This window comes from Podarcis cretensis (assembly GCF_951804945.1).
Source record: "Podarcis cretensis genome assembly, chromosome: 4".
In the NCBI taxonomy this organism is placed as follows: domain Eukaryota; kingdom Metazoa; phylum Chordata; class Lepidosauria; order Squamata; family Lacertidae; genus Podarcis; species Podarcis cretensis.
In genome coordinates, this window is record NC_137173.1 from 54,913,826 (window position 1) to 54,926,167 (window position 12,342).

At 42.6% G+C, this 12,342-nt stretch overlaps 1 protein-coding gene across 1 annotated transcript; it reads right to left on the reverse strand.

Moving 5' to 3' along the window:
- Positions 1–7,610: 7,610 nt before the first annotated feature.
- On the reverse strand, positions 7,611–10,472 carry CLDN14 (claudin 14). The gene is made up of 2 exons (XM_079973187.1): positions 9,728–10,472; positions 7,611–7,684 (listed from the first exon to the last, which is right to left on the reverse strand). The coding sequence occupies exons 1-2, from the start codon at positions 10,429–10,431 to the stop codon at positions 7,660–7,662; spliced, it is 729 nt and encodes a 242-aa protein (XP_079829313.1). The 5' UTR covers positions 10,432–10,472; the 3' UTR covers positions 7,611–7,659.
- Between the last annotated feature and the right edge of the window lie 1,870 nt (positions 10,473–12,342).

Below are 12,342 nucleotides of genomic sequence, written 5' to 3' on the forward strand. Positions count from 1 at the left end.
CCTCATATATTTGGAGGTCCCTACATCTAAAAAAAACCACAACTGTGAAATAAAAATAGAAATCAAACCTGAAGCCTCCTACAATGGCAGGCACAGAGGAGTGGAACCATTATTCCTTTGTAGACTGAAGTAGGCCCTGTGCAAAGGGGGCCCCTTGAGGGAACCAGATAATTTGCCAGGCAGTTGAACCATAAATATTAAAAATAGGAACCAGCAACGTTTATGCATCACAGTCCATTTCAAGCAAGGCCTCTCCATTAAACTCTGGTAAATGGAGTCCATTTTTGATGAAGGCCAGGCAAGGTGGCCTTCTCTTTTTTTGCCAAAGTAATTATCATCTTGACAAACTCTGCAGGATTATTTTCTCAATGAGCACATTTAATATGAAACATGCAGGTTTGCTCCAATAAGAGCACATTCATATTTTTAACACCCTAGGCTTGTCCAAAATGTACTTGGCTCGGCTCCTGGGCAAGGAACACTTTTAAGGAGGAAATGTTGGGCTGCAATTATAGTTGGCTAAAGCACATCAGGCAATATGAACAGCTGTAGGATGCCTGGTCCTCTGCAATAAGGAAGGCTGTTAAAATTTTGACGTTACTTTGATACTTTTAATTTTCTTTCTACAGCAAGCCCAAATATTCTGTTAATGACTTTTTCATAGGGTTATTTATTTTAAGAAAAAGAGGCCAGCCAAGCACAGCAGGTAGTTAATACTCCATTCAGATTGTCTGCCTGCTGTGCTGAAATAGGGCAGGAGCGATCAGCTGCATTTCTGTGAGATTCTGCAATTAACCTACTGGTTAATCGGTGATTAACCTACTGTTAATGTTCACAGCTACTTGGAATAAATTGATTTGATTAGAAACAAAACCCAGATAATTTAGCTCCCCTTCTGGAGAAATAACCTTTCTGGTACAGAAAGGCAATGCTCCTTAAACAAATCAATGTTTATTTACAGTCATACATTACATGGTGAATATTACCTTTTGCTTACCAAATGTAGTGATCCTAATAATACATATTTACAGTCTTTGATTACCAGAGCCCCATGCAGCTGTTAGCAATAGGGAAATGTAAACACAGGGAGTAGGGACGCGGGTGGCGCTGTGGGTAAAAGCCTCAGCGCCTAGGGCTTGCCGATCGGAAGGTCGGCGGTTCGAATCCCCGCGGCGGGGTGCGCTCCCGCTGCTCGGTCCCAGCGCCTGCCAACCTAGCAGTTCGAAAGCACCCCCGGGTGCAAGTAGATAAATAGGGACCGCTTACTGGTGGGAAGGTAAATGGCGTTTCCGTGTGCTGCGCTGGCTCGCCAGATGCAGCTTTGTCACGCTGGCCACGTGACCCGGAAGTGTCTCCGGACAGCGCTGGCCCCCGGCCTCTTGAGTGAGATGGGCGCACCAACCCCAGAGTCTGTCAAGACTGGCCCGTACGGGCACGGGTACCTTTACCTTTAAACACAGGGAGTAAGGAATGAGTGCAATAGCTCCATCCCATCATCACTTTCCAACACATAGTAGGTGTCTATCTGAAGAGGAAGCCTTCTGTATCCATGGAGGCTCCCAACACATTTTAGAAATGTGGTTCTACAACACGCAGGGAGCTCTGACTATACAAAAGGCTCCCTGCTTCAAGTAGTTGCCTTCAGATAGGGAGAAGGCAAGGGACACAGAGCGATCTCATCTCTGCTTGCTGCCCTTTCTGTTTCCCATGACTAAACACATAGATGAATCAAAATACAGTGGTACCTCGAGTTACATACGCTTCAGGTTACAGACGCTTCAGGTTACAGACTCTGCTAACCAAGAAATAATACCTCGGGTTAAGAACTTTTCTTCAGGATGAGAACAGAAATCGTGCAGTGGTGGCGCAGCGGCAGCTATTAGCTAAAGTGGTGCTTCAGGTTGAGAACAGTTTCAGGTTAAGAACGGACCTCCAGAACGAATTAAGTTCTTAACCCGAGGTACCAATGTACCCTGAATGTCCCAGGGCTTTTTTTTTTTTAAGGCTTGGGGAAGTAGTTAATCTATATTTAATTTAACCTCAAAACAGTCCATTGAGCAGATTTATTTGACTGGACTTAACCGTCCAGTGGTCCTCTACCTACCTTTTACCTTTATTATCATTACCAAAGTACTTAATTATAGACTGCAACCCTACATATATTTACCTAGGAGGAAGTTCCATGGAAGACAATTGAGATTACTTTTCACTACCCATGCATAGGATTGCACCACAATGTGTGTGTGTGTTTCAAATCAACAAACAAAAAAGTGGCAGGAGGGAGATACACAGAGGTTTCCAATGGTGCATTGTCTGGTATTTCGGAATGCTTTCCACCAGAGAGCCTTTGACATCATAAAATATCAAATACCATCTGCCTCCAGGCATTGCTTAACTTCTGTAGGGGGAATTTTCCACTTTCAGTTTTTTCAATATCTGATGAGTGACAAGCAAGCTCACTAAGAAACAAATACTTCTATTAACCCAGAGGCATTTGAAATATCTGTTCCTTTCATCATGGCTTATTTTACGTCTACTGTATTTTCTTACTATCAAGTTTTATTAGAAATTTGCCAGCATAACTTGGGAATAGTTTCACCTTGTTATGCAACCCAAACTAGCAAGTCCAGGAATGAGAGAGAGAAAGAGAGATTTTATATTTTATATACAGGCACTTCCACCTTGTTGTCTTGTTGAAATGTTACTGCATGAGCTCTTAAAGTGGCCAGTAGGATCCCCATGTTTGGACTTGGCAAACCCATTGTTAGACGGCGGCATTCCCTGACTGTTTTAATAGGTGAGATAAATAGCAGGAAATGACATGCCTCCTTTTACTCCGTAATGTAAATAAGTGCAACCGTCAAGCCAAGTAAGTGGAAGCGTGTTATCCTAACCAATGTGCATTACATAAGGAACCTGTGACCCTCCAGATGTTAAATTCCATCTCCCGAACATTGACCATTCTGTGTGGGGCTGATGGAAATTGGAATCCAAAAACATCTGGAGGGACACAGGTTCCTCACCACTGCATTACATAACGCTCACTCATTGTCCATTACTTTACTCAGCTTTACAATTTCTGTATGTAACACTAAACTTTGGCCTTTCCTTTGCATTCCTTTATCAATGCTGGCAGGTCCATGCAGTAGCCTCATCGCCATATGCACTGCTTGCTTCTCCAAGCAAGTTAGCAAGCGTTGCAAACAGCTTTTTTTGTGGAGAATGTGCCAATGTCATAATAATAATTTATTATTTATACCCCGCCCATCTGGCTGAGTTTCCCCAGCCACTCTGGGCGGCTCCCAATCGCATTAAATATTAAAAACTTCCCTAAACAGGGCTGCCTTCGGATGTCTTTTAAAGATAGGATAGCTGCTTATTTCCTTCATATCTGGTAGGAGGGCGTTCCACAGGGTGGGCGCCACTACCGAGAAGGCCCTGTAACCTCACTTCTCGCAATGAGGGAACCGCCAGAAGGCCCTTGGCGCTGGATCTCAGTGTCCGGGCTGAACGATGAGGATGGAGACGCTCCTTCAGGTATACAGGACCAAGGCCGTCATGCACAACAAATGCTTTTGCAAGCATTACTAGGACTTTCCAAATATATTTTTCCTTTTTTTAAAAAAAATAATTTTTATTAACCGACCAATCAAATCAAATCAAATCACATCACATCACATCACATAAATTCTGAATTACAAAGCCGAATTTTAAATTTTTGTTGAGGGGACCCATATTTCAAGTTCCGAAGGGGGATTCCAATCATCTTCTTGCTACTGTGTTAATATCCACAAATCAGTCCAAATAATGTTCATAATTTTATCCAGTCTTATCTTGCTGCTTCCACATCTCATCTTATTCGTATATTTTTTCTTTTTTTTCTTTATGATCTCTTCTGATAATCTCCTTAAGCAGATAAACACCAATTATAATCCTGTGTGAATTTTTCCGTTTGTCCAGTCCTCATATCAAGATGGTTTCCATATATCATCGCTTTAATAGATAACATCACTCTTTCCATCATTAATCTCGCAAATCTGTCGCTCTTAAATCCCTCTGAGGAGTCTCACCCACAATATAAAAACAGCTCTGTTCCTCCTCCCAGACTTAAGTCCTCCGACAGAACTTGCCAACATGGCGATGGTATTTTTTACTGCGTCATTCCAAAGCTCTTATAGTTTCCACGATCTTCTTGAAGCATACTTTGGTTAGTAAATTATCTCCACACAGTCATAAATCCACAGCTTAAGTCATTTAAACGGCATTTCTAACTTGTGACTTGTGGGTGGGGATTCTTGGTTAATCACATAGAAAAAAGAAAGGAAAGTTTTTTCCCCCTCCCTCATCCAGTCCCTTTGCCATACCGAGCCTTGGTGGGTCTTCTCATGATTTATTCTTGTACCTCCGACCCATCTTGTTTATCAGAGATCTCTTCAGTTAGCAGTCTTTACTCCCCCTTCATCCTTGAAATATGTGCATTCGCTTCCTCCTAATTGTTTCTTTTGAAGTTGTTGCAAACTAGAGGCGCGAATCAGAGACAGCGTCCAGGCACGCCGAAATCCACAGGAGGGCTTTCTGCCTAGTGCCCCCATCCCCACAAATTCGGGGGGGGGGTATCGGGCACAGCAGGCAAGGGCAGTCCCCTCCACACCCTTGGGGGTGCAGGGAGGCTATTTACTCCCATCACAGCCTCCTAATTACCTCGTGTGGGTCAGAGAGATGTTATTGTCAGCCATCTTCCGATGCGCCCCAGTGGCCCCTCTAACTCCTTTTAGATATATTTTTCCAGACGGATTGCATTAATGATGGATTAGATCTCAGTCACGCAGTAGGACTTCATTACAAGTAGACATGAATAGGAGAGTGCTGAACTTCAACCGAGGCATACCTAGAGCTCTTGGCAAGGAGATGTATCGGCACCCACAACCTGCCCCTTCAGTCCCTTGCGCCGCTGGCAAGGAGATGCATTGGCATCTCTGAAGCCAGGAAAGACCATGGACCAGAAACTGAAAAAGTTTGCTTTGTGTCACCTTTTATGCCCCACCACCGGTGACTTCCTCTGCAGCACCAGGATGGGGTCTGCTCTGCTCCTCCTTCTCCTCCATCGGTCTATCTGACCACACAGATGGGCAAGCTCCTAGCCACTCCAAGCCAGAGTGCAGAGGCATGATTTTTGCACACACACCCCGGGACTGTGCCCTTCAGGGGAGGGGGCAACTGACCAATGCCTAGGTATGCCCCTGCACTTCTATAGAAAGGGGGAGGGGGAGAAATTCAGAGTCTACCAGATGTTTACTTCCTGAAAAAAATATACAGACTGAAATGCAGGTATCCTTTTCCAAGTTTTGCATTGCAGTTTTTTTTAAAAAAAAGGTGTTACAAAAATGCATTACATTTAGAGAAAGTGTGCACAAAAGTGCATATACATATCAGTGTAAATAACTTACTAAAAATACAGTGAGCTCCCATAGTGGGACTTACCATAACCCCTGGTAAGTAATTATAGATTTGCAGCCTCAGCAATGGGTAGGAGCATCTGTAACTCCAAACTCAGCACTTGCTACATAACTAAACCAAAATTCTGAGAGAGGGCCATCATCACTCAATGAAACATGAGGTCTGTTAGGGGCTGGGCCATCCCAACCCTACAGAAATGGTGCATCATGAATTGTATATATGACACCAGGTCTTGAGCCACTGTTGTTGCCCTTGGGGATGCAGAAAGCAAAGGAACGGCCTGCAAGCCTTTCTCTCTGATGCATGGTGCACAAGAACTTGTTACTCTGTGGAGAGCATGTGCACTCTGTATATGTTTAGGGGAACTAGCACTAGTTCCTATCACAGCTATATTTTCGTCTGTTTCAGTGCATATGCTAAAGAGCAAATGAATCTGCTTCAGTTAAACATTGACCTGTTGTAAATTATTTCTACAATTAAGCCCAACAGTATAATAATAATGATAATGATAATGATAATAATAATAATAATAATAATAATAATAATAATAATAATTAAACACCTGAAGTGCAAATCTTCTCATTGGGATTTCGTCACCTGGATCCTGTGTAGTCTCACTACAAAGAAGTATCTTTCCCACTTCATTGATCTGGGCTGCCTCACAGTTAATTTCATGTCAAATTTTTTTGGTTCACCTTTAGTGGATTACCTGATACTTTTCCTCACTGCTCAATACTGACACTCACTGTGTGAGCGAATGTTTTTACAAGTGGGCCACATTTACGAAAGCATTCTTCTACCCCTAGGATTTCATCAGCTACGTCCATGTGTGTATTTATTATGCTAATAATCCGTTACAGCTACATTTGAAATATATAGTATTAGTTATAGTGTTTCCAGCATATGCCCCATTGGTACTGGCAATCATGTTCCTTAAATTATGGATTTTCTTTTCACTTAAAAAACACACAGAGAAATAGCTTGGCAATGTAACTTTTAAATCTGCAATCTACCAAAAGCAGCTGAAGTTAACTCTGTGTGTCAAAACTGGAAACTTCCCATTACACCTTAATGGTGAAGTAAAGCTCTCCCACACTTTCTCAGAGTGCCTCTTTTCACCCTAGAGAGAAGAACCACTTCCTGTCTCTAAAGGAGAGCCGAGGAAAACTCTTGAGTTTCTATATTACATGGTTTTCTTGAATACAATCCACTTTGTAGAAAAAAATTGGGACAGATGTTGCAGTTTAACTCCCATCAGCCCCAGATAGAATGGTCTGTAGTCCAGAATGATGCCAGGGGTAGCCCTCTAGATATTGTTGGGCTCTGAGTTCATCACTCCTATGTAAAGAAAGCATGAACAGGTAGTATAAACAGAACATCCTGCTGAATAACAGAAGTCTTTAATGTTGTTTCCCTTTGACCACATGACCACAAAATGTATCGGCTTTCCAACAGCAGTGGTAATGGACTCTATGTTTCAATGTTTGTATACTCACCTGGTACATTGAGACAAAATGAAGTGCTTCCTGTGGCAATATTCAGCTGATAAAAGGAACTGTAAAGTCATTGAGTGTGTAAACTGCAGAGTTATTATTGCAGACTTGCCTTTTCCGGAACTAAATAAAAGTCTGGGAGATAATGAATGAAATTGACAGGAACTGCCAAACCAGTTTAACTGAGCTTTAATGCACTATCGATCAATTAGATGATAAAAATAAAATTGAAGAAAGAAAAAGGCACACAATGTGAATACAGGATTCACAATAAACTTGATCAGAGATATTCTGATTTTTCACTAGTTCAGAATTAAACTTTATACGTTCAGCCACAGTGCCTTATATATTTGGAAAGGTAAGTGAAGAAAGGTAAACTAAGTTAGATATGATGTTTCTAATAACATACAGCCCTGCCTTGAATCTCATATTCTCTTCAAATATGAGTATCCATATTGCCTTAATTGTCACCTGTTATTGTGGAAATGTAGAGAACCAAACTAAAGACTCAACATATTAGAAAGCAAGAGAAACTGAAACTGATAGATCACATGTTAGCAATTCTTTGTCATGCCTGGAAGGAAGTTCCCTGCCTGGGTCTCGCCACCAACCATCACCTGTGCTTTCATACTAACATCGAGCAGCCTTATGCCCAGTAGTGTGGCAGCATCTATGGAATCAAATCACAGGACAATATTGCAGTAAATGATCAGGCACCAATTTTTCCAATGGCTCTGCAAAAGAAAAAAAGCACCCCATTAAATCTATGAGTAAATGAATCTGCTGGTGGTCACAATAGCTCATTAAATAGGGCTTACAGAAGAGAGTGAAAGAAGGAAGTCATTTACACATAGAGACACCATCAGGACAGGACTCTGGGGCTGATGTCCAGGGGCCCCCACTCAGTTGAATGAGCAGGAAGGCACATGTTTAAGTCAGCTAAACAATATTGCCATTTAAAGAAACCCTACTGGAAGACTGTCCAGAGTCTAGAATTCTCTAACTGGAGCCCCATTTATCAGATTTATTTTTTAACCATTTGGAACAGGACTGGCAAGACTTTTAAGCCAGACGACCACATTCCCCTCTGAGCACTCTGAGCAACCTTCTATTTAAGTGGACAGATTCAATAAACCAGAATTTTACCATTGTTCAGTAGGCTGGTTTCTCCACACACATCCCCTTCTATCCTTGATTCAGGCAATGAAGATGTTCATCATCAGAGTTCAAGGGCAGATTCCTGCCAGCAGAAAGGGCTCACTAGGTAGGGCAGAGCAGCTACCCTAGCTTCCCAGCAGCTGGGTCCCTGTTGCTTACCAGGAGGGGTGAGGTGATGGGGAGGTCAGCAATGTATGAATGCCCCAGCAGGAACATCCAGATTGGCTTCATCGGTGCATTTGCACTGCACAGACTCCCACCACCACTTTGCCCCTTCCCATCCTGGTAACTAACAGCAACTCACCTGCCGAGAAACTAGTACAACTAGTGGGAAACTAGCAAGATGCCTCTACCAGCCAGCCTAAAACATACTAAGTAAAAGAACATAAGCTTTACTACCCCCCTCTCCCGCCCCCCCTCCCCTTTTCTTCCCAACCCTATACTGCATATAACACCAATGTCTCACAACAAATGTAACTGATCTGTAGAAAACACAACCTGAAGAAAGAGACAATGCATGTGCTTTTGTAAACGAAGAAAATCTTTAATAAAATTATTTTTTAAAAAGTGGGATTAGTGAGGGATGTGGCTTGGGAAAGTTGTGGCCTGGGGAGAATCCTGAGGGCCATATTTGGCTTCTTTGGCTCACATGCCTCAAATCCTCCTCAATAATAATAATTTTATTATTTATATGCCACCCATCTGACTGGGTTGCCCCATCCATTCTGGGTGGCTTCCAGCAACACCATAAAACATCAAACATTAAAAACTTCCCTATACAGGGCTGCCTTCAGATGTCTTCTAAATAGATGTTTATATGTTTTCCTTCTGATAGGAAGGTATTTTACAAGTTGGGTGCCACTACCAAGAAGGCCCTCTGCCTGGTTCTCTGTAACTTCACTTCTTGCAATATTCAGACTGTGTATTCTTTCTTCTTATTATTTGTATGTAAATGTGTGTGGGGTTTTTTCTTTTGAAGCAGGAATGGAAACAGAGGGACGTGGGTGGCGCTGTGGGTTAAACCACAGAGCCTAGGTCTTGCTGATCAGTAGGTCGGCAGTTCGAATCCCCGCAACGGGGTGAGCTTCCGTTGCTTGGTCCCTGCTCCTGCCAACCTAGGAGTTCGAAAGCACGTCAAAGTGCAAGTAGATAAATAGGTACCGCTTCGGCGGGAAGGTAAACGGCATTTCTGTGTGCTGCTCTGGTTCGCCAGAAGCGGCTTAGTCATGCTGGCCACTTGACCCGGAAGCTGTACACTGGCTCCCTCGGCCAATAAAGCAAGATGAGCGCCGCAACCCCAGAGTCGGTCATGACTGGATCTAATGGTCAGGGGTTCCTTTGCCTTTACCTTAATGGAAACAGAGCTCTGTACAGCAGAAGTTCATATACTGACCATGATTCCACAGATAAAGAAAGTTACGTGCTCTAGAATCTAAATGTCCATAATTTTTAATTGGAAGTTTCAAAGCATTTTTTTAAAATAAAAAAAATTACACATACTCTTTACATGAACAGTAAAGCAGAGGTAAACATTGTATGAAAATGACTGTACATTAATAACACCACCTTGAAAACACCCCACATACTGAGATTATAAAAGTAGATCCCAGAGAACTTACACATAGTCATTTAACCTGTAACCACTGTGAGAAGCAGAAGTTAGTGATGAGGTGTGGTTTGCCTTGTAGGCCACTGGGGGTCTGTAGGCTGGAGCTGCCCTTCTACTCCTTGGCTGCGAGCGGTAGGTTAAATCGTTCCCAGTACGTTGACATGAAATGCAGAGGATGGTTCCACCAATGATACTCAATGAAGCACAAACGAAGCCAAGGTAAAGGGCTTGCCCGATCTCATACTTCATCCCATTGGGCAGCATTGGGTTGTAGAAATCAGTTACCACATCATTGGTTGACCAAGAAACAGGGACGAGGCACACGAGCCCAGCCAGTATAAAAAGGACTCCGCCCAAGACAGCAAACACGTTTTTGGCAGAGGACCCTTTGACGCACCGGGTGCACTCCATGCCAAAAACAGCAACCACGCAGGCCAAAGTGGAAAGAACACAGGAAATCACCATCATGGCACGGGCTGCTTGGAGATCACGAGGCAAAGCCAGTGGAGAGTGGTGAAGCTGGCACTGATAGATGCCAGTGCTGTGCCAAACGCATTCCATCCAGAGACCCTTCATGTACGCTACAGCCGTGATGATGTTGGTCCCCACGTGGGCCGTTCTCCACCAGTGAGGCAGGATGGTCGCAGTTATTGTCCCAGCAAGACCGAGAAGACTCAGGAAGAAGCCCAGTAACTGAATAGCCATGCTGGCCATGTTAATGTTTGTCCTGGTTACACTGCTCGGTGCAGTATCTTGGTTGGGGCTCCTTCTGAAAGCACAGCCTCTCTCGGGAGATATATGGCAGGTTTGCTTTGACACCTTCTGGATGCCTAATAAAGAAGTAATTGCGGAACAAGAAGTTAAACATTATACGAGTGCATTACTCCAGTGACCAGTAAGGTGCATTCCAGAGGCAGTTAGTGTGATTATTAGCATATTTAACCCACTTTAATGCGCTCTGTGAAAACGGTGGGAAAGTAATTGCTTCTTGTTATTTACACCTGCCCTGTCTGCTCCATGAGGAATAAGTGTGTGTGTGTGTGTGTGTGTGTGTGTGTGTGTACACCCATATAAGATATAACACCGAAAAATACTTTAAAAGAAACATTTTGTATTCTTAACAGGCTTTGTAAAATACCTATTTCCTTTAAACAACAACAACAGCAAGATTAGAACGCTCTCAAATTCCTATGAAACAGAGGGAGAAAAGATTTATGAAGCAGGAGCCTAAAAGCTACTTTGCAGGATAAAAACATTTCCAAAAGGTCATAGCAGGATTACAAAAACAATGATGCTGTGTTTGCTCAAACTGAAAAGCAACTAAAGTGAATTTAAAAAAAAAAAAGGCTTCTAGAAGACGATAAAGCACAGTGGATTACAGTTCCCTTTCCCACTTCCCAATATTTCTTGAGATGGTGTTGTTTTAATAAAGGAACCTGAAGGGGAATAATTTTCATTAGCCCCTATGGAGACTCCGGTTATGGCTTTAATCTAGATGACAGCATGTGAAACCAGATGTGTATCATGCAGCTTCTGAGAGGTGGTACCTTCACAGTTATAGAAAACATCCTATAATAAATTCAAGCTGAAACACCATGAAAGAAATAGAGGCCCTTCCACCTGTGTAAATCTTAGTTTCAGTGATCTCTGCTAATGCTTCATTTGCAAGCTTCCTGCAAAAGCTGTGTGAGAGAAAGAGAGTGTGATCAAAAAGTCTGAAAGTTAAAACATGAAGTAACTGTTGAGTCAAAATCCAAATAGGATCCAAGGGGAAAAGAAGCAAATAATAGATCTGTGCACCAACCAGATGATTCAGTTCAGACCCCGATTCAACACTTCAGAAAACAGCTGTCTGAGGTGGACTGGGGTCTGAGGCCAAGTCCACAAGAAAAAAGACAATGTTCCCTGCCCCATTGGCTGTTGACATTTTTTAGAAATGTCAATGTTCCCCCCTATTTACAGGAGTAGATGAAATCTGCAGACATAGCAGCCTCTCCAGGATGGATAAAGTGTACCAAATTACAGTCAAACAGGTCCAGGTTTTTTGATGTTGTTGATGTTGTTCTGAATGCCTTTAAAGTTTGGTCTTGTTTGGGCCTGTTTCATGACTGTTCATTTATGGAGGATAGTTTTTAATAAACTCTCTATTATAGATTTTGTTATATAATTATGTACACCCCCTAAATCTGTCCTGAGTTTCCACCCCAACCCTCTGGATCAGATTTTGGGAAGGTGCGGAGAGAAGCGAGGAAAGGGAAGTTTCTGCTAAGTGAATGAAAATTCTTGCGCTAACAGAACTACTTTGTTTGATGCCATCCATAATCTCTATTATAGATTGCTGTACATTGCAAATTAAATTTAGAATTATATTTCATTCATACATACACCATAAATTTACACTGCACAAGACAGGTAGAATCCAGATCTCCAATGGCTAAATCCAATATCCTATTGCAGGCATGGGCAAACTTGGCCCTCCAGATATTTTGGGTCTACAACTCCCATCATCCCTGACCACTGGTCCTGTTAGCTAGGAATGATGGGAGTTGTAGTCCCAAAACATCTGGAGGGCCAAGTTTGCCTATGCCTGTCCTATTGGATGGGATCATTGAATAGTGCTGCAGG